Source organism: Suncus etruscus, chromosome 8 (assembly GCF_024139225.1).
Source record: "Suncus etruscus isolate mSunEtr1 chromosome 8, mSunEtr1.pri.cur, whole genome shotgun sequence".
NCBI lineage: Eukaryota > Metazoa > Chordata > Mammalia > Eulipotyphla > Soricidae > Suncus > Suncus etruscus.
The window spans coordinates 36,006,389-36,031,477 of record NC_064855.1 but is presented as its reverse complement, the minus strand read 5'-3'; the positions used below and the strand labels follow the sequence as shown (position 1 = coordinate 36,031,477).

At 39.3% G+C, this 25,089-nt stretch overlaps 1 protein-coding gene across 1 annotated transcript in view; it reads left to right on the top strand.

The window, feature by feature from the left end:
• XPO4 (exportin 4) overlaps positions 1–25,089 on the top strand; it is a 107,244-nt gene that overhangs the window by 46,991 nt on the left and 35,164 nt on the right. Inside the window, exons 7-9 of the mRNA XM_049778218.1 lie at positions 8,956–9,068; positions 16,303–16,460; positions 16,740–16,914. Coding sequence (XP_049634175.1) covers positions 8,956–9,068; positions 16,303–16,460; positions 16,740–16,914 — 446 coding nt within the window. The remainder of the gene's footprint in view (positions 1–8,955; positions 9,069–16,302; positions 16,461–16,739; positions 16,915–25,089) is intronic.

The following is a 25,089-nucleotide window of genomic DNA, read 5'->3' as shown; positions in this document are numbered from 1 at the left end:
CTGTTCAGGTATTCCACATCATGGTTCAACCTTGAGAAATTATAGAAGTCCAAGAATTTATCTCTTTCTTCTAAGGTTCTTTTGTTTTGTGGCGTAAAGATTCCCAAAATATTCTCTAAATATCCTTTGGATTTCTGTGGTATCTGTTTTGATATCCCCTTTCTTTTTGATTCAATTTATTCAGGTTTTTTCTTTTTGTGAGTCTTGCTAGATAATCAATCTTGTTTATTTTTCCAGACAACTAGCTCTTGGTTTTATTTGTCTTTTGGATGGTTTTAGAGATTCCACTTCATTAATTTCTGCTCTATATTTTGTATTTTCTGCTTCCTGTGTGCTTTTGTCTCATTTTGTCGGTCATTTCCCAATTTTAAGCTGAAGCACTGTTTTTAACCTAAGTATGCCTTATCATTCTTTTCTTTAATGGACTATGCTCTTGTTATCATTTAAAAATGCATTTGATCTACTTTTGATAAAAAATATTTTTTCTACCTCAGTTCTCTTTTGGTGAAATCCCACTTGATCATAAAATCGTAATAGGATATATATAGATGCACTCACCTAAAATAGTAAAGCTAGTATTATTCGTAGCTAAAGCCTTGGAAAGGTAAAGTCAGTTCTTTATTATTTTTAAAAAATTTATGGTTTGACAATTATGATAAAAAATTGTTCATGATAAAGTTGTTTCAGGAATGCAGTGTTCTAATCCCAATCCCTCCAGGTTTCCTCCTTGCTCCCAACCTTCCCCCTTGGCAGGCATATAACAAATTTGTTTCACATTGCTTGTTCCAACAAAACTTAAAAGAATGGCAAATCAGATTATCAGAAAATGGGGCCAGAGAGATAACACAGAGGTAAGGTGTTTGCCTTCCATGCAGGACGGTGGTTTGAATCCTGGCATCCCAGGATTGAGCCTGCCGGGAGCGATTTCTGAGTGTAGAGCCAGGAGTAACCCTTGAGTGCTGCTGGGTGTGACCCAAACCCTCCCCCCAAAAAAAAATTATCAGAAAATATTTCAGTAAAAGTTAATTTGTGATGATTGGTTGCTATATAATTTTTAACCTATGTAAAGAATTAAAAATAATACAATATAATGTTTATTCTTCTTTACATAAATAAATGTTAAATTCTGTCATTTAAAATATTTTGAATTTATAGGTTGCATTTTATTATAGGAGTAGGACACTTTCTTGTGTGTGTGGCTGATCTAAATTTTATTCCTGTCACCACACATGTTTTCCTGGGCCTTGCCAGGAGTCGTTTTGAGTGCCACTGATGTGGTCCAAAACCTAAACAAGTAAGTAAATATTGTCAGACTTTATTTTGTATTTGGATCTCATTGCAGTATATCACGTCTTCTGTCATAAATCTTAAAAAAAAAATTCTGCACTGATCTATTGTAGAATTTACATGAAATAGATAACCTACCAATAAAAAATTTAGTAAGAGTAAAATGAAATGACGCTAAAAGGATGGTCCATCAACAGTCAGTGCTTGAGTTGCATGCAGTGACCCAGGCTTGATCCTCATTATGCTATATTTCTCCCTAACCCTCCAGGGATGATCCCTCAGTGGAGTGCGAGGTGCAAAATTGTGAGCACTGCTAGGTGTGACCCCAAAAACCAAAACAACAAAAATTACTGGGGACAATTCAAATAGGCCTGTAAAAGTATAATGTTTTATCCTAAGAAAGGAAATAGTAACTTTATTTTTTGTTTTTGTTTTTCCTTCTGCATACAAGGCCTTACCTCCATGCTATCTATCTCTCTGGCCCCTGATTTTATATTAGAAAATGTTATTTTTTAGATACCACTTACATGTCTACATTAATAAGGAGATTACAGTAAAACTATGGATGTAAAAAAAATCAGACATAGCTTTTATTCAGTATATTTTGTCAATATAACGGAGATGCTAATTCATTGTTGAAATGTATAAAATCCCTAGCAAGCTACCTTTCTTCATCTAGTAGAGGGCAACCACAAGCACCATGAGTGAGTGTCATACTAAGTGCCACATGATGAAAAGTTTTGTTCTATCTTTAAAGAAGCTGCATTAATATGCTGGCATAACTGTTCCAAGGATATGAATTTCCTGAGCTGTTGCTTGTTACTGAAGCTCTACATCAGATCTAAATAATAATTTAGTTGGAATGGGTATTCTAGGTGATATGCTCATTTCATTGAATTTGGTGGTCTTCTATATGTTTTTCCCTATTGATTTTCTAGTGTTCTTGCAGTGCTGAAGATAGGTGTTTATAGTTAGACACCCAATGGTTAGTCTCTGCAGGGGTCCTCAAACTATAGCCCACGGGCTATATGTTCCCCCACTGAGGACATTTATCCAGTCCTTGCCACTGCTGCCTGTTCTGCTTAGCACCGGCTCCTCCCGGGCCACAGTGAGCCAGTGTGGTGGGGTGTGTGTCACATTCTCTGACTCCCCTCTTTCTCTTGTCTCTGGACTCCTCTCAGTCTCAGGCAGGGGTTCTCAAATACGGCCTGTAGGCCACTATTGTTCATAGGTTTTTTGTTGTTGTTTTAACTCTAATCTGGTCCTCCAGTGGTCTGAGGGACAATGAACTGACCCCCTGTTTAAAAAGTTTGAGGAACCTGGGTTAGAGTGTGCAGTGTGCTGAGGTTAAATGTTTGTAGTTAGACCCCCTGAGGTATTAGACTCTTCCTTGCTAGTCTTCACTGAATTACTGGGAGTGTAACTGTGAGCTGCCGGTAATTTATGGCTGTGCACTTCAAGAGCTGTGGTAGAGGTCATGTGTGGAGGCTATTGAGACCTAACTGGAAATGAGAGCTTCTGTTTTTCATTCTGAAAGGCACCAGTGATCTCAGCCAAATATTAATCTCACCTGGAAGGGTGGAGCTGCAAGCATAGTTTCAAGTGTTGTGTGGGCCTGTAAGTCATTTCAGAGAACTTTGATTACTTGGGTTGAGTGCTGTCAGAAAGTCTAGACTTTCGCTGTCTTTGTGCTGTGCCAGAAAGAAATAGCAATTTATGTTACAGAATCATTAAAGACATTAAATGTCTTAAGAAGAAAAACTGGGCTTTTTTTTTTTTTTGCTCTTTTACTAAATAAATTGAGGTAAAAGAATGGGAAAATATAAAAATTAGAGTATGTCTTTTATAAATTTTCCATTATTGAGTTAAGATCTTGTGGATATAAAGCAGTGACTGTGACTAACCAGTGGTAGTATTCTGACTTTTTCCATAATTGCTTGATAATTTGTGAGGCTTATTTTGTTATGCTCTTATTTTTTCTTTCTTTCTTTCTTCCTTTCTTTCTTTCTTTCTTTCTTTCTTTCTTTCTTTCTTTCTTTCTTTCTTTCTTTCTTTCTTTCTTTCTTTCTTTCTTTCTTTCTTTCTTTCTTTCTTTCTTTCTTTCTTTCTTTCTTTCTTTCTTTCTTTCTTCCTTCCTTCCTTCCTTCCTTCCTTCCTTCCTTCCTTCCTTCCTTCCTTCCTTCCTTCCTTCCTTCCTTCCTTCCTTCCTTCCTTCCTTCCTTCCTTCCTTCCTTCCTTCCTTCCTTCCTTCCTTCCTTCCTTCCTTCCTTCCTTCCTTCCTTCCTTCCTTCCTTCCTTCCTTCCTTCCTTCCTTCCTTCCTTCCTTCCTTCTTTTCTTGAAGCCACATCTGAAGATGCTTAGGGGTTACTCCTCCCTCTGTGGTTATGAGTCACTCCTGGTGTACTGAGGGTTGGGATGGACCATTTGGGATACTGGGGATCGAACCCAGGTTAGCTGTGTGCAAGTCAAGTGCCTTACACACATACTATCTTTCCAGCTCGCTCATGATTTTTTTAAACCCTTATTGAGGATATTAGATGAGCAAGGACTAGTTAGCTTATGTAAGGATCCATATATTCCCAAAAGTGACCCCCTCACCACTTAGCCCATGTTAAGATGCTTGATTTGAATTGATTTATAAGCTGTTTAATAATATGGATAATCCTCAAAAAACTAGAAATTGAGTTCCATATGGTCCAGCAATACCACTTCTAGTGGTTTACCCTAGGAACACTAAAATACACTGCACTTATGTAACACTTTACAATAGCCAGGATTTAGAAACAACCCAAGTACCCAAGAAAGATGAGTGGATAAAGAAATTGTAGTATGCTATGCAGTATATTACTATGTAGCTGTTAGGAAAATTAAGTCATGAAATTTGCCTGTACATGGATGGATATGGAGAGTATTATGCTGAGTGAAATGAGTCAAAGGGACAAGATAGTCATAGAATAATCTAATTTATTTGTGGGGTAGAAGAAAAAAATAATAATAATTCAGAGGTAAGGCTAAGAAGACCAGACCCTGGTAGGAAGCTTGTCACAAATAGTTACAAATAGGGTATAGAAAGAATCACTAAAACAATGATAGCTAGAACTGATCACTCTGGACAGCTGGGTGTTGAATGGAGAAAAGTGGTATGCACAGTACCCAGTGATTAACAATAGTGCAAGCCACAGTGCCTAAATGGAAAATAAAAAAGGAATAGAGGGCCGGAGAGATAGCACAGCGGTAGGGTGTTTGACTTGGATGTGGCCGACCTGGTATGATTTCCAACATCCTACATGGTCCCTTGAGCCTGCCAGGAGCGATTTCTGAGTGCATAGGCAAAAGTAGCCCCTGAGCACTGCCAGATATAACAAACAAACAAAAAGAGGAATAGAAAAAAAAGAGAGAAATGAAGAGTGAAATGGAATGCTTGCTTCAGAGGCAGGGAGGAACGATGGGGGGAGGGAAGCTGGGAGACATTGGTGGTTGGACATTGGTAATGTACATTCTAAGACTGAAACTCAATCATGAACAAAAGGTGAAAAAAGAGGAGGGATAAGGTATTATCTTATCAACAGATAAGGTAGTATCTGTTGTGGCTTGCATAGTCTAAAATTTTAAGTGTAAAATTAGTAACCAATCACTTCATTGTTGGAGTTCTCTCACTGGCAATTTTGTGGATAAAAATATATTTTTATATTTTGGATATTTGGATATTAAGCTATAGTTTATGGTTGTATCTAAATGTATAAGCTAGTGTGGCTAAGCATTTTTATTATGACATGGAATAAAATAATGAAGAAAAATAAGTTTGATTACTCTGCTAAAGTGTAGATAAGACTGCAGTGTTGTATATTAATACTTCTAAGAACAATTAATATAGCTTCTTGTGAAGCGCTTTACAAAATGAGCGTTTTTTTGTTTTTGTTTTTTTTTGGGCAGGGAGACACATGCCAGATGTGCTCAGGTCTTAAATCTTGTCTCTTCTCAGGAATCACTCCTTGCAGGTCTTGGGACCATATGAGGTGCTAGGAATTGAACTTGGGTTGATAGATGCAAACCCTACCTGCTGTACTATCTCTCTAGCCTTCAAATGATTTCCTTTCATAATAGAAGATCAGAGATACTAGAGAAATAAGTGTTTCTAGGTATGGAGTTGGAAATCAAAACTTAATAGAACTTTAAAATAATTATATAGAAATTATTTTTGACAGGTATATTCTGAAAGTACTTTTTTTTTTTTTTGGTTTTGGTTTTTGGGTCACACCCAGCAGCACTCAGGGGTTTACTCCTGGCTCTGTGCTCAGAAATTGTTCCTGGCAGGCTTGGGGAGCCATATGGGATGCCGGGATTCGAACCACCGACCTTCTGTATGAAAGGCAAACGCCTTACCTTCGTGCTATCTCTTCAGCCCCCTGAAAGTACTTTCATATATTGAATTCATCTTATCTATTTTCTGTTGGCAACATGTAAGGAATTCCTTTTTTATAATTTTTGTTTTATTTTATTTTTTGAGTCACACCCGGCAGCGCTCAGAGGTTCCTCCTGGCTCTAAGCTCAGAAATCGCCCCTGGCAGGCTCCGGGGACCATATGGGATGCCGAGATTCAAACCACCATCCTTCTGCATGCATGGCAAACGCCTTACCTCCAAGCTATCTCTCTGGCCCATAGAATTTCTATCTTGAAGGTTTGCTGTCAACTTTTTATGAGTAGTTATATATAAAGATCAGACACTAGGGGGCATTGTGTTTAAGCCATCAAAATCAAGATGGAAAATCGAGACTCTTGTTTTTATTTATGTTGATGTTTTGGGCCATACTCAGCAGTGCTCATGAATTACTCCTGGTGCTATACTCAGGAATTATTCCTGACAGTGCTCAGGGGACCATATTAGATGCCAAGAATCAGACCTAGAACCCTACTTGCTATACTGATTCTTTGCTTAGGGGTCACTCCAGATGACATTCTGGGAGACCATATGGGATGCTGGGGATCAAACCCTGATTGCCACACACTCTATCAAATTTGCTATATTTCCAGTCCCCTGTACCCCTCTTTTTTTTTTTAACTGTAAATTGTTGTCCAGTAGTGTTTTCGGAGCTGCCCAGGTCTTGAGGTGCAGGTGATGGTGCTGGACATGACCCTAGTCAGCTGTGTGCAGTGCAAATGCCTTGCCTTGCTATGCATCTCTAGCTTTTGACACACTGAAAACTCTTAGTATTCTTAGAGTGATTTCTTTCCCTTAAAATGCAGTCTTGAATAGTTTGCTCCTTTTGGTGGACTTTACTCCTTTCTCTGTAATCCCACAAGGTGCAGAACAAGGAAAAGCAAAGTGAAATTTAAATGAACTTGAAGTTCATTTTTATTCATCGAAATAATTACTGAGCATTTTTTTTTTTTTTGTCTTTTTTTAACCACACCCGGCAATGCTCAGGGGCTATTCCTAGCTTTGCTCAGGATGCCTTGCTGTCATGCTCAGGGGGCCATGTGGGATGCCGGTGACCGAACTCAGGTGGAGCGCATGCAAGGCAAGTGCCCTACCCGTTATTCAGTAGCTCTGGCCCCTGACCCCTGCTGAACGTTTTAGGAGTAAATTTTGAAAGTTACTTTTCTTCTGGAGCAAATTGTAATACTTTTTCATGCTGTCTACAATAACACAATTACAACACTTACAAGGGTTGTTTTATTGAAATCTTTAAAAATTTATTTCCGGGACCTGAGAGATAGCATGGAGGTAAGGCATTTTGCCTTGCATGCAGAAAGATGGTGGTTTGAATCCCGGCATCTCATATGGTCCCTCGAGCCTGCCAGGATCTATTTCTGAGCGTAGAGCCAGAAGTAAAATAACACCTGAGTGCTGCCGGTTGTGCCCCCCCCCCCATTTATTTCCAGAGCAGTAGTACAGTGGCAAGGCTATTTGTCTTTCAGTTGAGCACTCGGTTGCATGAGGCTAATCTGGGTTTAATCCCTGGCAGTCCTTGTGGTCCCTGAGTGCAGAACTAGGAGTAAGCCCTGAGCACTGTTGGGTGTGGCCCCCAAACAAAAATGATGACAAAATAATTTCCAGAGCACCATTAGAGTCTTTAATTTTCAAGTTAATAATTTGGGCTATAGGGGTTGAGAAATAGCTTAATGATCTATTTTCTTTCATTTTTGGGGGGGCGGGTGTCACACCTGGAAGCGCTCAGGAGTTAATCCTGGCTCTGCACTCAGAAATCATTCCTGGCAGGCTCGGGGACCATATGGGGTGCCAGGATTCGAACCACTGTCCTTTTGCATGCAAGGCAATTGTCCTACCTCCATGCTATCTCTCTGGCCCCTATTTTCTTTCTTTTTTATGTAGAAGGTCTAGGCTCTATTTCTAGTACCACATGGGCCTCCAGGAATCCACAAGGAACAACCCCTCAGTTGACTTGACTGGGAATAACTTCTGAGCACTGCTGGATGGACTCGCTTAAGTAACATGCAGTCTTTGAGCTTATATAGTTTAAGTCATAATTTTAGAAAGCTATACTTGAAATTTCTCCAGTGAAAATAATGTTTCTCAGTTGATAAAGCTTTGCTTTACATTTACATTTTATTAGCAAGCTGGAGGAACAGAACTTTTTATGTTCTAACAACTTACTTTTTTCAGACCTTAGTTACTGTATTAATGTTATTGAGTGAATAATAAATACATACAAATCTATAATGATTCTTTTTATATGTGGCAAAGGCTATTTTGAAGCATGTTAGTGAACATCACAAAGAGTTGATATCTGATCTGTGGGAATTTCAAGTGAGCATGGTTTGCATCTTACGTAACCATTGTTGTCAGTGTTGGTGTTGTTAGTTAAGCTCAGGAGGGACCCCTGTTGAGTGCTTGGGCTGCCTCGGGTGATGCCAGAGATCAAACTCTGGACCTTGCACAAACTAGACTTGTGTTCTGAGACTTGAGCCCTCTCTCTAGCCTCTAAATTAATTCTTTGGATATTCTGATATATGAGAGGTTTTCTCAATATGCTGCACATATTTATACTTGTTCCGTTAAAAAAATTTCCTATGAAAATACTTCTTTTTGGGGCCGGGCGGTGGTGCTAAAGGTAAGGTGCCTGCCTTGCCTGCGCTAGCCTTGGACGGACCGCGGTTCGATCCCCCGGTGTCCCATATGGTCCCCCGAGCCAGGAGCAACTTCTGAGCACATAGCCAGGAGTAACCCCTGAGTGTTACTGGGTGTGGCCCAAAAACCAAAAAAAAAAAAAAAAAAAAAAATACTTCTTTTGAGAAGAAATGCCCTTCAATGGCTTCATATTTTGTATAAATGGTTGTAAAATGTTAAAAGATTCTGGGAGAAATGATGGATCAAACTTGCAGAAACTGATCTTTGCCAACATTTTGTATTAGTATTTTTGCCATGATGCCACTGTTTAGATAGATCTCTTATTATTAGATTCTAAATCTCTTAGCAGGATACAGAATTCTAGTAAGGCTATTATTTTACATTCCTTCAACAACTTTTCCCCCAGCTACTCAACGCCCTTTCTTTCCTAAGCTTCCTCATGAAATATGTAGGATTTTTGAAGAAAGTTAAACTGATTTTATTTTATTATTTTCTTGATAGCTTCTTTATTTTTGGTGTATTCGTACTCTGTAGACAAAGTAGGAGTGATTGTTGTTGACCTTGACACCATCTAACTGGGCAGGCATTATATCGCTATGTTTGAGTCCTCACAAAATGTGTTGTTGAAGCCAACAGAGTCCTGGAGGGAGACTCTTCTGGACAGCAGAGTGATGGAGCTTTTCTTCAATGTAAGTTTTATACTCATCTTGTGCATGGAGCCTGTGTGACTGCAAACTGCACATATCTGTTGTTTGCTTAAGAAGAATAGGCAGATTTCTTTTCTCTTTTCTAATTCATGTAGCTGCTACAAATGATCTTACTAATTTATAAAGATAGTAGGCCCTTGTGTAGTTTAATATTCAAGAGAAGTTTTGTTTTGTTTTGTTTTTTGTGGTTTTTGGGTCACACCTGGCAGTGCTCAGGGGTTACTCCTGGCTCCAGGCTCAGAAATTACTCCTGGCAGGCACGGGGGACCATATGGGGCGCCGGGATTCAAACCGATGACCTCCTGCATGAAGGGCAAACGCCTTACCTCCATGCTATCTCTCCAGCCCTCAAGAGGAGTTTTGAAGCCTTTTGAACTCAGGGCTCCTTGACAGACCCTGAAAAGCTGCAAATATAGCTTGTTATTTATATTTGTATTTGTTATTTGCTGTATTTAAAATTCAGACTGGGAACTTTTAAAAATTTTAAAGCATTTAAAATAATAATCTGGACAGGGTATTTGCCTTGCACTTTGCCAACCCAGGTTCACTCCATAGCATCCCATATGGTCCCTTAAGTGACCAGGAGTAATTGCTGAGTTCAGAGCCAGAAGTAACTCCTTAGTGCCACTGGATGTGGCCCCAGCAAAAAAATTTGCATTGCTGTATGCTAATTTAGATAATATTTTAACAATATGTTGTTGTTATTGTTGTTGTTATTATTATTATTATTATTATTATTATTTTGCTTTTTTGGGCCACGTCTGATGACGCTCAAGGGTTACTCCTGGCTATGTGCTCAGAAATCACCCCTGGCTTGGGAGACATAAATGGGTCGCTGGGGGGATCAAACCGCGGTCCGTCCTAGTTTAGCGTGTGCAAGGCAAATGCCCTACCGCTTGTGCCAACGCTCCTGCCCCCATTGTTAAATTTTGTTTGTTTCTTTGTTTGTTTTCGGGTCACACCCAGCAGTGCTCAGGGGTTACTTCTGGCTCTATGCTCAGAAATTGCTCCTGGCAGGCACATATGGGATTCTGGGATTTGAACCACCACCCTTCTGCATGCAAGGCAAATGCCTTGCCTCCATGCAATCGCTTTGCGCCCCTCCCATTATTAAATATTTTTGAAGCCAAAAGTTAAATACAAAGAATTAAGGCATTTTTAGGATTTTGCAGATCTCTGTGATTTTCAGACTTAATAGGAGATAGCCAGATTCATCTACATATTTATGCTTTCAGTTGGTTGCAATATTTTTTTTTCTTTTTTTTTTGTTTGTTTGTTTGTTTTTTTTGTTTTTGGTTTTTGGGCCACACCCGGCGGTGCTCAGGTGTTACTCCTGGCTGTCTGCTCAAAAATAGCTCCTGGCAGGCAGGGGGACCATATGGGACACCGGGATTCGAACCAACCACCTTTGGTCCTGGATCGGCTGCTTGCAAGGCAAACGCCGCTGTGCTATCTCTCCGGGCCCAGGTTGCAATATTTCATGTCATGCAACATTGGGGAAACTCTGCTGTTCATGTGTGACAATGAAACTAAAAAGAAAAATATTGACATAGTATTATCATGAAAACAGTTTGCATCTATCTTCAGAATCTCTAGGAATTCTGGGCCAAGTTTGAAAGCTTTTATTCTAAAGTAGTGCTCTTCTATGTATTGATGATCAGTCATGGGTTATTTTATTGATATTAAGTGGCACCTAATTTCAGCTATAACTTTAAAGTCTTGTTTATTACTTGCTAAATATGAAGAAACATTCCCATGTTTACTGACATGGTAGAAACGTGAATGGTGTGTGTGTGTGTGTGTGTGTGTGTGTGTGTGTGTGTGTGTGTGTGTGTTGCTGATCTTCCATTAAAGTGTGAATGGATAGGGTCTGGAGAGAGAGCATGGAGGAGGGCATTTGCCTTGCATGCAGAAGGATGGTGGTTCGAATCCCAGCATCCCATATGGCCCTCGAGCTTGCCAGGAGCGATTTCTGAGTGTAGAGCCAGGAGTTACCCTTGAGCGCTGCCAGGTGTGACCCAAAAACCAAAAACAAAAGTGTGAATGGATAAATTATATAATTCATGGAAAAAATTAAAATTATTTTTGCTTAATCTCTGGTTAATTATAACACACCTCCCATTTGTTTTAAAATTAATAACTAAGGGGGTCAGGGAGATAGCACAGCAGTAGGGCATTTGCCTTGCACACAGCTGACCCAGAATGGACAATCCCCAGCATCCCATATGGTCCCCCGAGCCAGGAGCGATTTCTGAGTCCAGAGCCCGGAGTAACCCCTGAGTGCCTCCATACGTGACCCAAAAAAACAAAAACAAAAACAAAAAAAGTATTAACTAGCCTTTTTAACTTTTAACTGCCTTTATTTTTCATAGAACCATTTAAAATATTGTTCTTATGGTATATGTTTATTTTTAAATATTTAAAAGTATCTGGATCAGAGTTATCCACACCAATACTATAAATACAGGTGTTTGTACAAGCTTTCAAACCAAGCATTACCATGCACTTTATTCTTTAGATCAGAGTGATAAAAAATAACACTAGCAATATCCAAGAGATCTCTGTAACTAAATTTTAAAATTCTGCTGTCTATTCCATCTTATGGAAATTGATTAGATATGTAGCCAAGATGGAATTTTTGCATGGTTCATTTGGCTGAAGGTTTTGAAGAGGTGAAAAACTTGCTGGTGGTACTGGAAACCCACCACTCCAAATCTGAACAGCTGTCTAGACGGAGTAGACAGCTGCTCTGTCAGCTGTGAACTACCACATGCAAAGAACTTCTGAATTGAAAATTAACTTGTTTTTGTTTTGTTATTTTAAGTTTTTATTTACGTGACCTACTTTTATGTGGTTTTTAAATACTTTAAATTTTGTTAGTCGTTACCAAAATGATAATTGCTAGTCTTTTTCATTTTCTTTCTGTTAATTTTAATTATGTGAATTGATTTATTTTTTAATCATTCTTTGTTGGATATCACTAATTCCCTCAATTTGAGTAAGACACAAATATTCTCTTGCATTGAGTCGAGACTTTACAGATGAAGAGATTATCTGCAGATAAGTATACTTTAGGATGCCTCCTGACCCTCAGAAGTGTATAAACTATTATTTTTCTTGATTTCATAAGGTCTTGGAAAAACTCACTTTTCTTAGTTTTTCTCTTTCCTTTTTGACAGATTCTTTCTGATTTCATTTATGATCTCGCCTGTGCTCATTACATAATTTTTTTTTTGTTTTTTTTTTGTTTTTTGGTTTTTGGGATACTCCTGGCAGTGCTCAAGGTTATTCTTTGCTCTGCACTCAGAAATCACTCCTGGCAGGCTCAAGGGACCATATGGGTTGCCGGGGATGGAACCAAGATCTGTCCCAGGTCGGTTGTGTGCAAGGCAAACGTCCTACCACTGTGCTATCACTCTGGCCCCTACATTACTATTTTAGCAGCCTTTAGTTCTCAGCTTTGCTAACTGGACACTCTTCTTTTGGGTTTATCTTCCACATGTTTTGATAAAACCTCAACATGGAAGGATCCTAAATCTGTTTAACATGAGTTACTCCTGAGTTTCAGTGCTTTATAATCTAATCTATGTGTTGGGTTGAGTGAGTACAATGAATAAAGTTTTTGTCTTCCACATTACTCATCACAGTTTAATCCCTGGTACTGATTATGGTTCCCTGAGCACTGTTGGAGTAAACTATAAACACAGTAGGCTGTGTGGTCCAACACACTCTTCTCCCCACCAAAACCCTTAATAACCCTAGTGTTTTCTTTATGTTTTAATTTGAATGACTCAAACAAATTCATTGTTTCTGTAAAATTAATCATTTGTCATTCTTGCTTCTGTCTTCTCTTAATTCTTTTTCTTGTTTTACCAATTTCTACTAGACTTTTCCTTATTCCACTGTCTTCCCTTTCAGGTGATAAATGCAGTTTTTGGTAGGGCTCCTTGTGGTAGGACATTTGCCTTGCAAGCAGCCGATCTAGGATGGTCCTTGGTTCGATCCCCTGGCATCTCAATGGTCCCCTGAGCCAGTTGCAATTTCTGAGTCCATCAGTAGTGACTTAGCAGAGCAGAGGAGTAAGCTCTGTGTACTACTAGGTTTGACCCCAACCTCCCCACAAAAAAATTGACCGTTGATTTTTCATGAGTTTCAGAGATCATAAATTAGCCTCATATGTGTATACTTTGAAGACATCTTTTTATTATTATATCACATCATTATTAGCTTTTTCATCAAAGTTATTTTCTTTTGATCATCTCTAGATTAGAACCAAGAACCACCCTTTTTTATATAGACAGAAGCCCTCTATTTTCCCAGATTACTTTATTTCCACAGATAAAATATATTTCTGGATATCATGTTTAAATTTAATTAAGTTTAAAGGCATAATGACAGGAATTTAGATATATATTACTATAAGACACTTAAAAATGAATTTTTTTGTTTTTTGATTTTGGGTCACACTGGCAGTGCTCAGGAGTTACTCCTGGCTCTATGCTAGAAATCGCTCCTGGCAGGCTCTGGGACCATATGGGATGCCAGTATTCAAACCACTGACTTTTGCACTCAAGGCAGAAGCCTTACCTCCATGCTATCTCTCCGGCCCCTTAAAAATGAATTTTTGTTTTGTTTTGGGGTCACACCAGGTGGTGCTCAGGAGTTATTCCTGTCTCTGTGCTCAGAAGTTGCTCCAGGCAGGCTGGGGGGACCGTATGGGATGTCGGGATTCGAACCAGGGTCAGTCCTGCCTTGTAGGCAAGTCAAATGCTTTACCACTGTGCTATCATTTGACCCCCCCCCCAAATGAATTGTTTTAAAGATTATGAATTAGTGCAACTATATATTAGGTCATGTTTTAAAAAATTATTTGTGATGTTCTAGATCTAATTGTTAGCACAACTTTTCTTCAGAAGCCAAATCATATATATTAGACAAGTCTATATTTATGAGACAGAAATTCTGCTCTATCATTATAGTATAGAAACATGTAGTTCATACCTAAACAAGTAAGTTTGACAGTATATCAGCAGAACTTTGGTAACATTGTTAAATGTGAATTTAATAAAGTTTTATGTTTTGAAATGTAATTTTTTTTTTTTTTTTGGTTTTTGGGCCACACCCAGCAGTGAGGGGTTACTCCTGGCTGTCTGCTCAGAAATAGCTCCTGGCAGGCATGGGAGACCATATGGGACACCGGGATTTGAACCAACCACCTTAGGTCCTAGATCAGCTGCTTGCAAGGCAAACACCACTGTGCTATCTCTCCGAGCTCGAAATGTAATTTCTTAATTTTTGTTTTCTCAACTGCTTAAAAATGTAAAAGTTAGGGACTGGAGCGGTGGCGAAAGAGACAGGGCATCTGCCTTGCACGTACTAACTTAGGACAGTCTGCGGTTCAATCCCCCAGCATCCCATATTGTCCCCCAAGCCAGGAGAGATTTCTGAGTGCATAGCCAGGAGTAACCCCTGAGTGCCCAAAAAAACAAACAAAAAAATGTAAAAGTTATTCTCACTTTCTGAGCTATGGGAAAATAGATAGAAGGCCAGATGGGTATATGAACTGGGGCTTTCTAGCACCCATTCAGAATCACTGAATGTAACATTTTATTTATTTTATTATTTTTTAAACTTTATTTTTTATTTTTATTTTTTGTTGTTGTTTGTGGGACACACCGAACGGTTCTCATGGGGTTACTCATGGCTCTGCACTCAGAAATTGCTCCTGTCAGGCTCGAGGACCATATGGGATGCCAGGAATTGAACCCAGGTCTGTCCCAGGTCAGCTGCATGCACACTGCCAGTGTGCTATCTCTCCAGCCCCTGAATGTAATATTTTAAATAGATCTGTACATGAATTAATTCTCTGATTCTCAATGATCGTTTTAAAATTTTTAATGACTATGTAATTAACTCAGGGATTCATTCAAGATTAGTGGAATTAGTCAGTGAATTAATTCAAGTCTACTATGGCCCAGTATTCTACCTAGTGAATACTGAGGAAAATTGTTCTTACAGTAATTTATACAATGATTGTCAGAATCAGTGTTGATATATATATTTTTAAAAATTTGAAATGTTGGAGTTGGTATGATTGTACAGCTGATTAAGGTGTTTGCCTGGTATGCAGCTAACCCAGGTTCAGTCCCTGACACCCCAGTTTGTCCCCTGAGCCCATGAGGCGTGAATTATGAGTGTAGAGCTAGGAGAAGCCCCTGAGCACAACCAGATAGGTCGCCCTCTCCCCGAGAAAAAGAAAAATATTTACAATTATGTTACATTCAAAATGTAGAGATTTGTGTAAGAAAAGGCATGATAATGTTAGATGCTTCTGAACAACATAAGATGATTCTAGTAACTGTGGAGTAAGTTAGTTTTCATTTCTTAACAAAACAGATTTGACTTGACCGTTTTATTGTCATCACCGAAGTGAAACATCTTGAAAATCTGAAGCTCTGGTGCTGGAGCAGTGGTGCAGTGGTAGGGTGTTTGCCATGCAAGTGGCTGACCTAGGACAGAACGTGGTTCTATCCCCCGGTGTCCCATATGGTCCTCCCAAACCAGGAGCAATTTCTGAGCACATAGCCAGGAGTAACCCCTAGCACTGCCAAGTGTGGTCCAAAAAACCAACCAAAAAAAAGAAGAAGAAGAAAATCTGAAATTATTATCATGGGATAAAGAGAGATTCAAGCAAATCATAGGGAATTTAGAATTAGTAGAAATGCTTTTATGTTAGATGAGTAAGTGTCTAGCGATTGAGTGATACATTGGATGTACGCAACTGTTAACTTCCACTAAACAGCATCTATATTCTCTCGATTGAATTTGCTTGCTAACTTTAGCAAGAAACTGTAGCTAGGCATAGTTAGCATAATACAGATGACTGTCGTTGCTGTTTTTAGAAGAAGCAGTATGTCTGATTGACTGGCATCTGTTTCTCTCTTTGTCATAATGTTGGAGACAGTTCCATTTTCAAAATGCAGGTAGCCCTCAGTTAAAAATCAGTTGTTCATTTGGTTTAAAAATCAAGACCAGCACTATAATGTGAAGTGGATTGAGGGATAAGAGTCAAATTTAGTTTGATTTCAGGGTAGAATTTTCTAGAAATACCTAACAACGGTGAATTTTTCTCTTACCTTAATTCAGCATGATAGACACATGGCCCTTTATAAACAAAATTCATTTTTATGTATTAGTGATTTTTTTTTTCTAACAGGTACATCGAAAAATTAGAGAAGATTCAGATATGGCACAAGATTCTTTGCAGTGCCTTGCCCAACTAGCTTCTCTTCATGGACCCATCTTCCCTGATGAAGGATCACAAGTTGATTACCTGGCACATTTCATTGAGGGATTACTGAATACTATTAATGGGTAGGTATACTTGCCCTTTATAACTGAAAAAGGAGCTTCCAGTTTTTTTTTTTTTTTTTTCTTAAATTTGTAACAGTGAAATGAAAGAGAAACTAGCGATTTTTATATTTTAGAGAGCAGTTAGGCTTATCTTTAAATTAACATGCCAAGCTGTGTCTTAAAAATTAATAGATGAGGGAGAGGGTATAAAAAATTAATAGATGATTTGCTGCATGCTTGGAAATTAGCCACTGAAACTTTACTTCAGCCACACCTAAGAGTTTGTTGCATGTTTCTTAGAATTGAAATAGAAGATTCTGAAGCTGTGGGAATCTCCAGTATCATCAGCAACTTGATAACTGTGTTCCCCCGAAATGTTTTAACTGCCATTCCAAATGAACTTTTCTCCTCCTTCGTGAACTGCCTCACACACCTCACCTGTTCTTTTGGGCGAAGTGCTGCATTAGAAGAAGTGGTGAGTGCTATTCTGAAAGAAACTTTTTCACAAGGAAATATCTATGTCTGGGGAAACTTTTCCCTGACAATCTTTTCCTAAGTCAGTGTTATCTGTTGTTGGAGTGCAGTTTTGTTCATATGTGAAATTATTTGACATTCTGCAAACATGACTTTTAAGTTTATTGGCCTTAAAATTGTAACAGATAATTTAATAACGAGTGAAATGCTTACGTGTCTTGTGTTGAAATTTTAAAATAGCTTTCGTCAAGTTTAAAGACTGCATGTTAAGTGTTGCATAATATGCAGACTTTGACATATTACAATTATATTTTGAGAACCAAAAATATTTTGGACTTATTTTTGGAGAATGAATACAGTATCTTTCAGATAATTGTGATCATGCTTATTTTGATTATAATTTGCTCTTTAATATTTGGTGGTAGATATGATCTAATAGGTCTTGATGAAACTTAATTTACCTTAAAATTCAGGCTGGTAACAGTACTTTATTTTATTTAGTTATTTATTTTTGGTAGCAGTACTTTAAAGATATTTTGACTACTAATTTTCAGGTGCATATTTGAACCAAATCTGTAAGATTCCAATTATTTAGATCTGGGTTAGAAATCTCTTGGACAGCAGAGCTGCATTTACTTTGATTAAGTATAGCACCATGGGGGAATTTTACTTTTGCCTACAGAATAATTAAATTATTGAAACTTGATATTTTTGTTTGTTTGTTTGTTTTTGTTTTGGGGCTACAACCTGCAGTGCTCAGAGGTTATAATTACTCCTGGTATGCACTCAGGAATCACTTCTGGTGGGCCTGGGGGTTCATATAGGATGCCAGGAATTGAACCCAGGTCAGTTGCGTGGAAGGCAAGAGCTCTACCTGCTGTGCTGTCACTCAGGTCCTAACTTTTTTGTTGCCTTTTTTTTTTTTGGAGAATGAATGCAGATCTTTTTCAAAGATTATAAAGATAGAAAAAATTTTCAGATATCCTAATTTTGTATCAAGGCGTAGTGTATTTTTCTAGGTACCTGGCAGTATTTGTGTGGATATTTTGTATTTCTTGCTTAGGAACAAGCAAGAATTGTTTAATTGGGCACTTTTGTGTCTAATGAATGGGGAAATAGATGGTTACTTCTTTATTGTTATTGTTTTGGGGCCATACTCTTTGGTGCTCATGGTTTATGCCTGGCTCTGATGGGCTCCGGGTCCATATGGGATGCCAAGGATAGAACTCCGGGCCAACTGCATGCAAGGCAAACACCCTACTTGCACTGGCCCCAAGATGATTAATTAATTCTATGCTTGAAATGGATGTAGAATGGGGTCCGGAGAGATAGCACAGCGGTGTTTGCCTTGCAAGCAGCCAATCCAGGACCAAAGGTGGTTGGTTCGAATCCTGGTGTCCCATATGGTCCCCTGTGCCTGCCAGGAGCTATTTCTGAGCAGACAGCCAGGAGTAACCCCTGAGCAACGCTGGGTGTGACCCAAAAACCAAAAAAAAAAAAAAAAAAAAAAAAAAAAGAAATGGATGTAGAATAAGAAGAGAAACTTCAAGTCTTCACATGAAAGATTTGAGTTTCTAAAGGGAACACTCGCTGCCCTAAGTATGCGTATCCATGGACATTTTAAGTATTTAAAAATTACACCAAAACCTTTTCACGTGGCCACAGAATTCTGAAACAGTTATGTCTTGCAGGTTTTTGAACTTTGTTATCCATTTCTTCTGAATTTATTTTTATTTCTAAATCAAGGAGACAAGAGAAACCAGCTGATTGAGTTCTTAGAAACATAGCTCTCTTTTCAGTTTCTGTTTTGTGTGCTAAGAATGTTCCTAGGCACATTAAATTGTTACTTCTGGAAAATATATTTCATCCTTGGCTATACACTTGATAGTTCACAATTTGTTTTGGCTGGAAAACTGAAAACTTAGAAAACAAAAATAAAAAAATTTAAAAATAAACAATAAAGGGGTCGAAGAAATAGCATGCAGGTAGGGCATTTGCCTTGCATGCAGAAAGACGGTGGTTCAAATCCCGGCATCCCATATGGTCCCCCGAGCCTGCCAGGAGTGATTTCTGAGTGTAGAGCTAGGAGTAACCCCTGAGCGCTGCCCAGTGTGACCCAAAAAACAAAACAAAACAAAAATAATAATAATAAATAATAATAAAATAATAAAAATTAGAAAATAAAATTTCTATTAAATTTTAGATGGAAATAGTGGCATATTAGGGGCCAGTGTGATAGTACAGTGAGTAGGGAACTTGCCTGGCATGCTGCCAACACTGGTTCGATTCATGGCATCCCATATGGGCCCCCAAGTCTATCAGGAGTGGTTCCTAAATAGAGAGCCAGGAATAAGCTCTGGAACCCACCCCCCAGTGTTAGGCTCCAAATTGGGGTGTGTGTGAATATTGACATGTAGAAAACCTTGATACTCTTTCAGAGAAGTGGTGGTGTAATTTCTGATTCTTTCACAAAATGGCATGCTCTTGCTATGATGTGTCCAATAGCTTTTATTTTGCAAGTATTATTTCTAACCATTTGTATTACTGTTGACTCAAACGAGGGCCAGCCACCAGAGGCAGGTGCCTTAACTCTCGTATTATCTCTCTGTCCCAACTGCTTAGACATTTTTAAAATAGTTTGTAGAAATGATCCATTACCTGTTTGGAAATTCAGAGAAAAGGATTTGTTTGAGACTTTGTATTACTCATAATGGCTATATTAGCAAGGTTTGGTGAAGCTGATGGTTTTGTGGGTAGTTTCTGCCATGATAAGTTGTTGGAAGACTAAACAGTTCTTTTAAAAAGAATTTTTAATTGCTTTATTTAAACATCATGGTTATGAAATTATTCATTGTTGGGTTTCAGTCATACAATGTACATAGACTGACAGTCTGTTCCTAAAACCCAATTTTTTTCATTTATTATTGAATAAAATTATTGGATATTGCTGTACTGAAGAGGCAAAAACTGATTGTGTGGAGATAAAAATCATTTCCTTTAAAAGTCTAATTCTAGGAGTGGGCGGAGAGATAGCATGGAGGTTTGACATTTGCCTTGCATGCAGAAGTTTGTTGGTTTGAATCCCGCCATCCCATATGGTCCCCAGAGCCTGCCAGGAGCAATTTCTGAGCGCAGAGCCAGGAGTAACCCCCGAGTGCTGTGGGGTGTGTGACCCAAAAAATAAAAGTCTAATTCTAGCACAGTTATTGTTCTTGGTAAAACCAGCTATTGAGAGAATGAACTTTGACTTGAACTTAAGACTTGATCATTGCACTCTAATTTCTTTCTTGGCTCCTTTGTCAGTGGAAAATTTCAGTTCAGATAGGTCTATCCAAGAAGCCTGTGGTGTCACTTGAACAGATCAGCCACCGTGCCACTCTTCTGTTGAGATGGGTACATGTTTATCTGTACATGGGTAGATTTGAAAGGGGAGTTACTGCCTGAGGACTTTGTAAAGAAAATAAAAATTTTTTGTTTGTTTTTGGGCCACACCCGGTGGCACTCAGGGGTTACTTCTAGTTCTTCACTCAGAAATCACTCCTGGCAGGCGCTGGTTGACCATATGAGATACCAAGGATCGAACCTGGATTCGAACAAGGCAAACTCGAGGCAAATGCCCTACCGTTATGCTATGACTCCGGCCACTTTAAAGAAAAATCTTTACATCAAATCTTTGTACACTGATAGTCCAGTCTTAAGGCTAGCAGGACAACGTGGCATAGAAAAAGTACATGATTAAAAGAAAAGCAGACAGTTCATTGTCAGGTGTCATGCAGTGCACTCATTTTTGTAATTTGTCATGTGAGTGCATTTAAATTATCTCAGCAAATTTTAATTCAAAGCACAGTTCACCTGATATTTTCTCCTTCTCTCCTTGCCTTCCTTCTAAATAGTGGAGTTTGGATAAGGTTCATTAATGGTTATAACTATGTCCCATATAGTATTCATTTTGTTGTTTGCAATGTTAACATTGCAGATCTAATGGGTGGATGGTTTGGAAATGAATACTAGAGGGATGAGGGAAATAACTTGGCTCCCTGAGTTGGACCCTAAAATTGATCCCTTGGACACGAAACCGATTGGCCTGCTGGGCAAGTCTAAGTATTGAACGTTGCTCGGAGTGGTCCCTGCTCGGAGTGGTCCCTGGGCCACAGAACTGCTGGGGAGCTGCCCAACCCCTGTTAACAAAATTCACTAGATAAATTGTTTGTTTCTACCCAGTGTTCACTAGATAAGTTCCTTAGGTGCCTGTTCTGTAGGGTTAATGCTATTTATCCAACACCTACCATGTTTCAGGTATGATGCTTACTGCATAGGCTTTCTATAACTTGAAGAATTTGGAGGATATGTATTTTTCAAAATGAAGAAAGTTTATTGAGAAGTTTACATTTAGAAATTCCTTTTGAAAATCACAACCTGAACTCTGCTTTTCTGAGGGGATGGGGTTTTTGTTTTTTCTTTTATTTTGTTTGGGGGTTACACAAAGCAGTGCTAAGGACTTACTCCTGACTTGATCTCAGAGTTCATTCCTGACAAGACTTGGGGGACCAAATGAGGTGTCAAGAATAGGGCTCGGAGAGATAGCACAGCGGTGTTTGTCTTGCAAGCAGCCGATCCAGGACCAAAGGTGGTTGGTTCAAATCCTGGTGTCCCAAACCCCTGAGCACTGCCGGGTGTGGCCCAAAAACCAAAAAAAAGAAAAACTTTATGGGTCGGGCGGTGGCGCTAAAGGTAAGGTGCCTGCCTTGCCTGCGCTAGCCTTGGACGGACCGCGGTTCGATCCCCTGGTGTCCCATATGGTCCCCCAAGCCAGGAGCAACTTCTGAGCACATAGCCAGGAGTAACCCCTGAGCATCACCGGGTGTGGCCCAAAAATAAAAAAAAAGAATAGAACCCATGTTGGCCATATGAAATGCAGGCACTTAGCTTTTTGAGTTGTCTTTTGTACCCCTTTGAAGGCCATTTCTTTTTTTTTTGGGGGGGGGTGGTTCACACCCAGCAGTGCTCAGGGGTTATTCCTGGCTCCATGCTCAGAAATTGCTCCTGGCAGGCTCAGGGTACCATATGGGATGCCGGGATTCGAACCACCGACCTTCTGCACACAAAGCAAACGCCTTACCTCCATGATATCTCTCCGTGCCCCCCCCCTTTTTTTTTTTTTTTTTTTTTTGGTTTTTGGTTTTTGGTTCACACCCGGCAGCGCTCAGGGATTAATCCTGGCTCTGTGCTCAAAGATCGCCCCTGGCAGGCACGGGGGACCATATGGAATGCCGGGATTCAAACCACCGTCTTTCTGCATGCAAAGCAAACGTCTTACCTCCATGCTATCTCTTCGGCCCCCAAGAAAATTTTTACTGCAAGCTGTTCACCCACAAGCCAGTCGCTCCAACAAACGGAACCACAAGCCAAGATGACAACCCCTGCTCAGCTCTCCTGTCTTCAATTTATTCAATTCCAAAATTCAAGCCCCTCCCCTACGGGAGGGGAAAATACCAGCTGATTGAGATACAATAACAAATAGGAGACAAATAGGAAGCACTTCAAAAGGCATCAATTCACTTAATATTTCCCCCTTTTTAATTCTCTAAAAAAAAAGAGAGAAAGAAGGAAAGTAAGCAATAGACCCTTAAAAGACAAAGGGAAAAAACCAAATGAATAGCAATAATTTGCATAGGCGCATCAAAAAGAATAATGTAAAGAAAAAGTTTTAGGCATAATAACAGGGTGTTCCTACCCTAAAACTTGAGTCAGGTACCAATTATAAGCTCCATAACAATTCACAATCCCCATAGTACATTATGTAAAGTTATCATAAAAGTCTTCCTTGTAGACCAAACAGAGTCAGAGTTCATGGATCTGGTAGATCCACAAAGCAATTGGAGAATCACATGGGAATCCACAATTAGAAAACTCAGGAAGAAAGGAATTTACCTCTTCAGATGCAAGTCAGTCCACCAGCAGGCAAGATGAAGCTTATCTAAAGGTCACAATCAGGCGGTACATGAATCAAATGTAAGGGCACAGGTTTGAGCCCGGTCCTGGAAGATGGTAGATGTACCCCTCATGTTACTGGGGAAAAATCGCAGAATCCACCAATGGACATTTGAGATTTTTGGCACAGAAGAAAAAGATTTTTCAAGCTCTTCATTCTTAGTCAGATTCCAAGCAGAATTCCATGATAAATCAGAAAACGAGGTACAAAGAAGAGGGGAGTTTGCCGATTATGAATTGATGGGAGCTCACGTCAATTAACCAAGACTAAATGTTTCAGATGAAGAACCTTCCTGTTTCATCCTTAGTGGAAGAAACTCCTATTCTGAACCTACATATTTTTCCGATTTAATATGCCCATGCAAAAAATAAATAAAATAAAAGCCAAAAAAACATGAAGAAAAGAAATCAGGATAATAATGATAAACCAACATAAACCAATAGCACTTTTTAGCCAAAAATATTAAAATTTTTTTATCTAAAGTAGATTCCTACAAGGGGGAAATATTTACATAAGAAAATAGGAAGTTTCTCAATTGCTATGTTATATTGTATATCTTATATAATAGCAGCTTATTTTCAAACTATTGTCTGCAGAAATGTTCTTGTGATTTTGTTTATAGAAGCTTGTGAAAAGAAACTTGGGTGAGGGGCCAGAGAGGGAGCTTCTCTGGCTCCCCTTGGAGGTGGGGCATTTGCCTTGTATGCAGGAGGTCAGTGGTTCGAGTCCCAGCATCCCATATGGTCCCTCAAGCCTGCCAGAAGCGATTTCTGAGTGTAGAGCCAGGAGTAACCTCTTAGCGCTGCTGGGTGTGACCCAAAAACCAAAAAAAAAAAAGAAAGAAAGAAAAGAAACTTGAATGTTCTAGACTTAACAATAATACTTCTATAATAATACAAAAAAGGTGGAGAATGTGGATATTTCCTCCCCCAACTTCTTAGAATGATCAGAACTGCACACACCTGGAATGGGTGGGTAAAGGAGGCTGACCTGGGGTGGGGGAAGAGGGTTTAAGGAGAGTTAGACAGCAACAGCCTGCTTGCAGGGCAGATCGCTCTGCATCTAATGGTATGCTGAAACTAGAGGATGTTCCACATCAACCTGACATCAATGAAAGAAATGCACAGAATCCAGAATCTTTAAATATAAGAATCTGATACCAACAATAGCTAAAATGTGAAAAAGTTTCACCGGGACCACGGAAAATGACTCGGGTTGGATGGACTGGTATGCCTGGAACCCAAAGTCCGTCTTATGCCAATAAACGTCTGGGGTGAGGCCTTTTTGTAATCAGGTCAAGGATTTTTTTCCATTTTCCCCATTTTTCTGGACCAATGCAAACAACGGCAATTGCCACTATCACAACTTTACTATATTTTTTTACTCTTATCCTTTAAGGAAAAAAATACAGTTTACTGAACTTAACAAATAACTGTAGTAGAATGCCTGTCTCGAATACAGGCAGGGGAAGGGAAGGGGGGAGGGGGGAATGTTACACTGGTGAAGGGGGGGGTGTTCTGTTTGTGACTGTAACCCAACTATGATCATGTTACTTAAAAATATATTAAATAAATAAAAATATTAAGCAAAAAAAAAGGAGCGTTAGAGAGAAAGAAGTGGGTAGAAGCGAGAATGGGCAGAAGTGAGAATTGACAGCGAGATTCAACAGAGAGATTCAACATCAGCAATTGAGCATCATCAAAGAAGCAATAGCCGTAGCTTCAGCAAAGTCAGCTAGAAAGCCTGGAAAAAGCAGCTGAAAGTGAGTCCGAGGCCGAGAGAGCCAGAAGTAGAGAAGTAGCTGCTAGGAAAAGGCATAGTATAGAGGCCATGTGAGGAGGTGTACATGGCGGTAGGGACCATGAAATAAAGCTGACTGACTCCAGGAACTTTATCTGACTGCGACCTTCAGACTGCCAGGCCGTAAGGGCTGCTGGAGCCAGGTTGAGCCCAGAAATGCCTCACCATCCCCACACCAACTCAAGGACTCTTTAATTAATATATTAAAACAACACAAGTGCTCTACTGACTGTACTGCTGCTCTGGCCTCATGTTCAGTGGCATTTGATGGATGTGTGCTGTTAAAAGTATCACATAGAACAACTTCACCCTCTTGAAAAACCCCTGTGCTGTTGTTAGCTGTGCTAACATTGGAAATAATTAGATCCTCCCACCTGGCCTTTC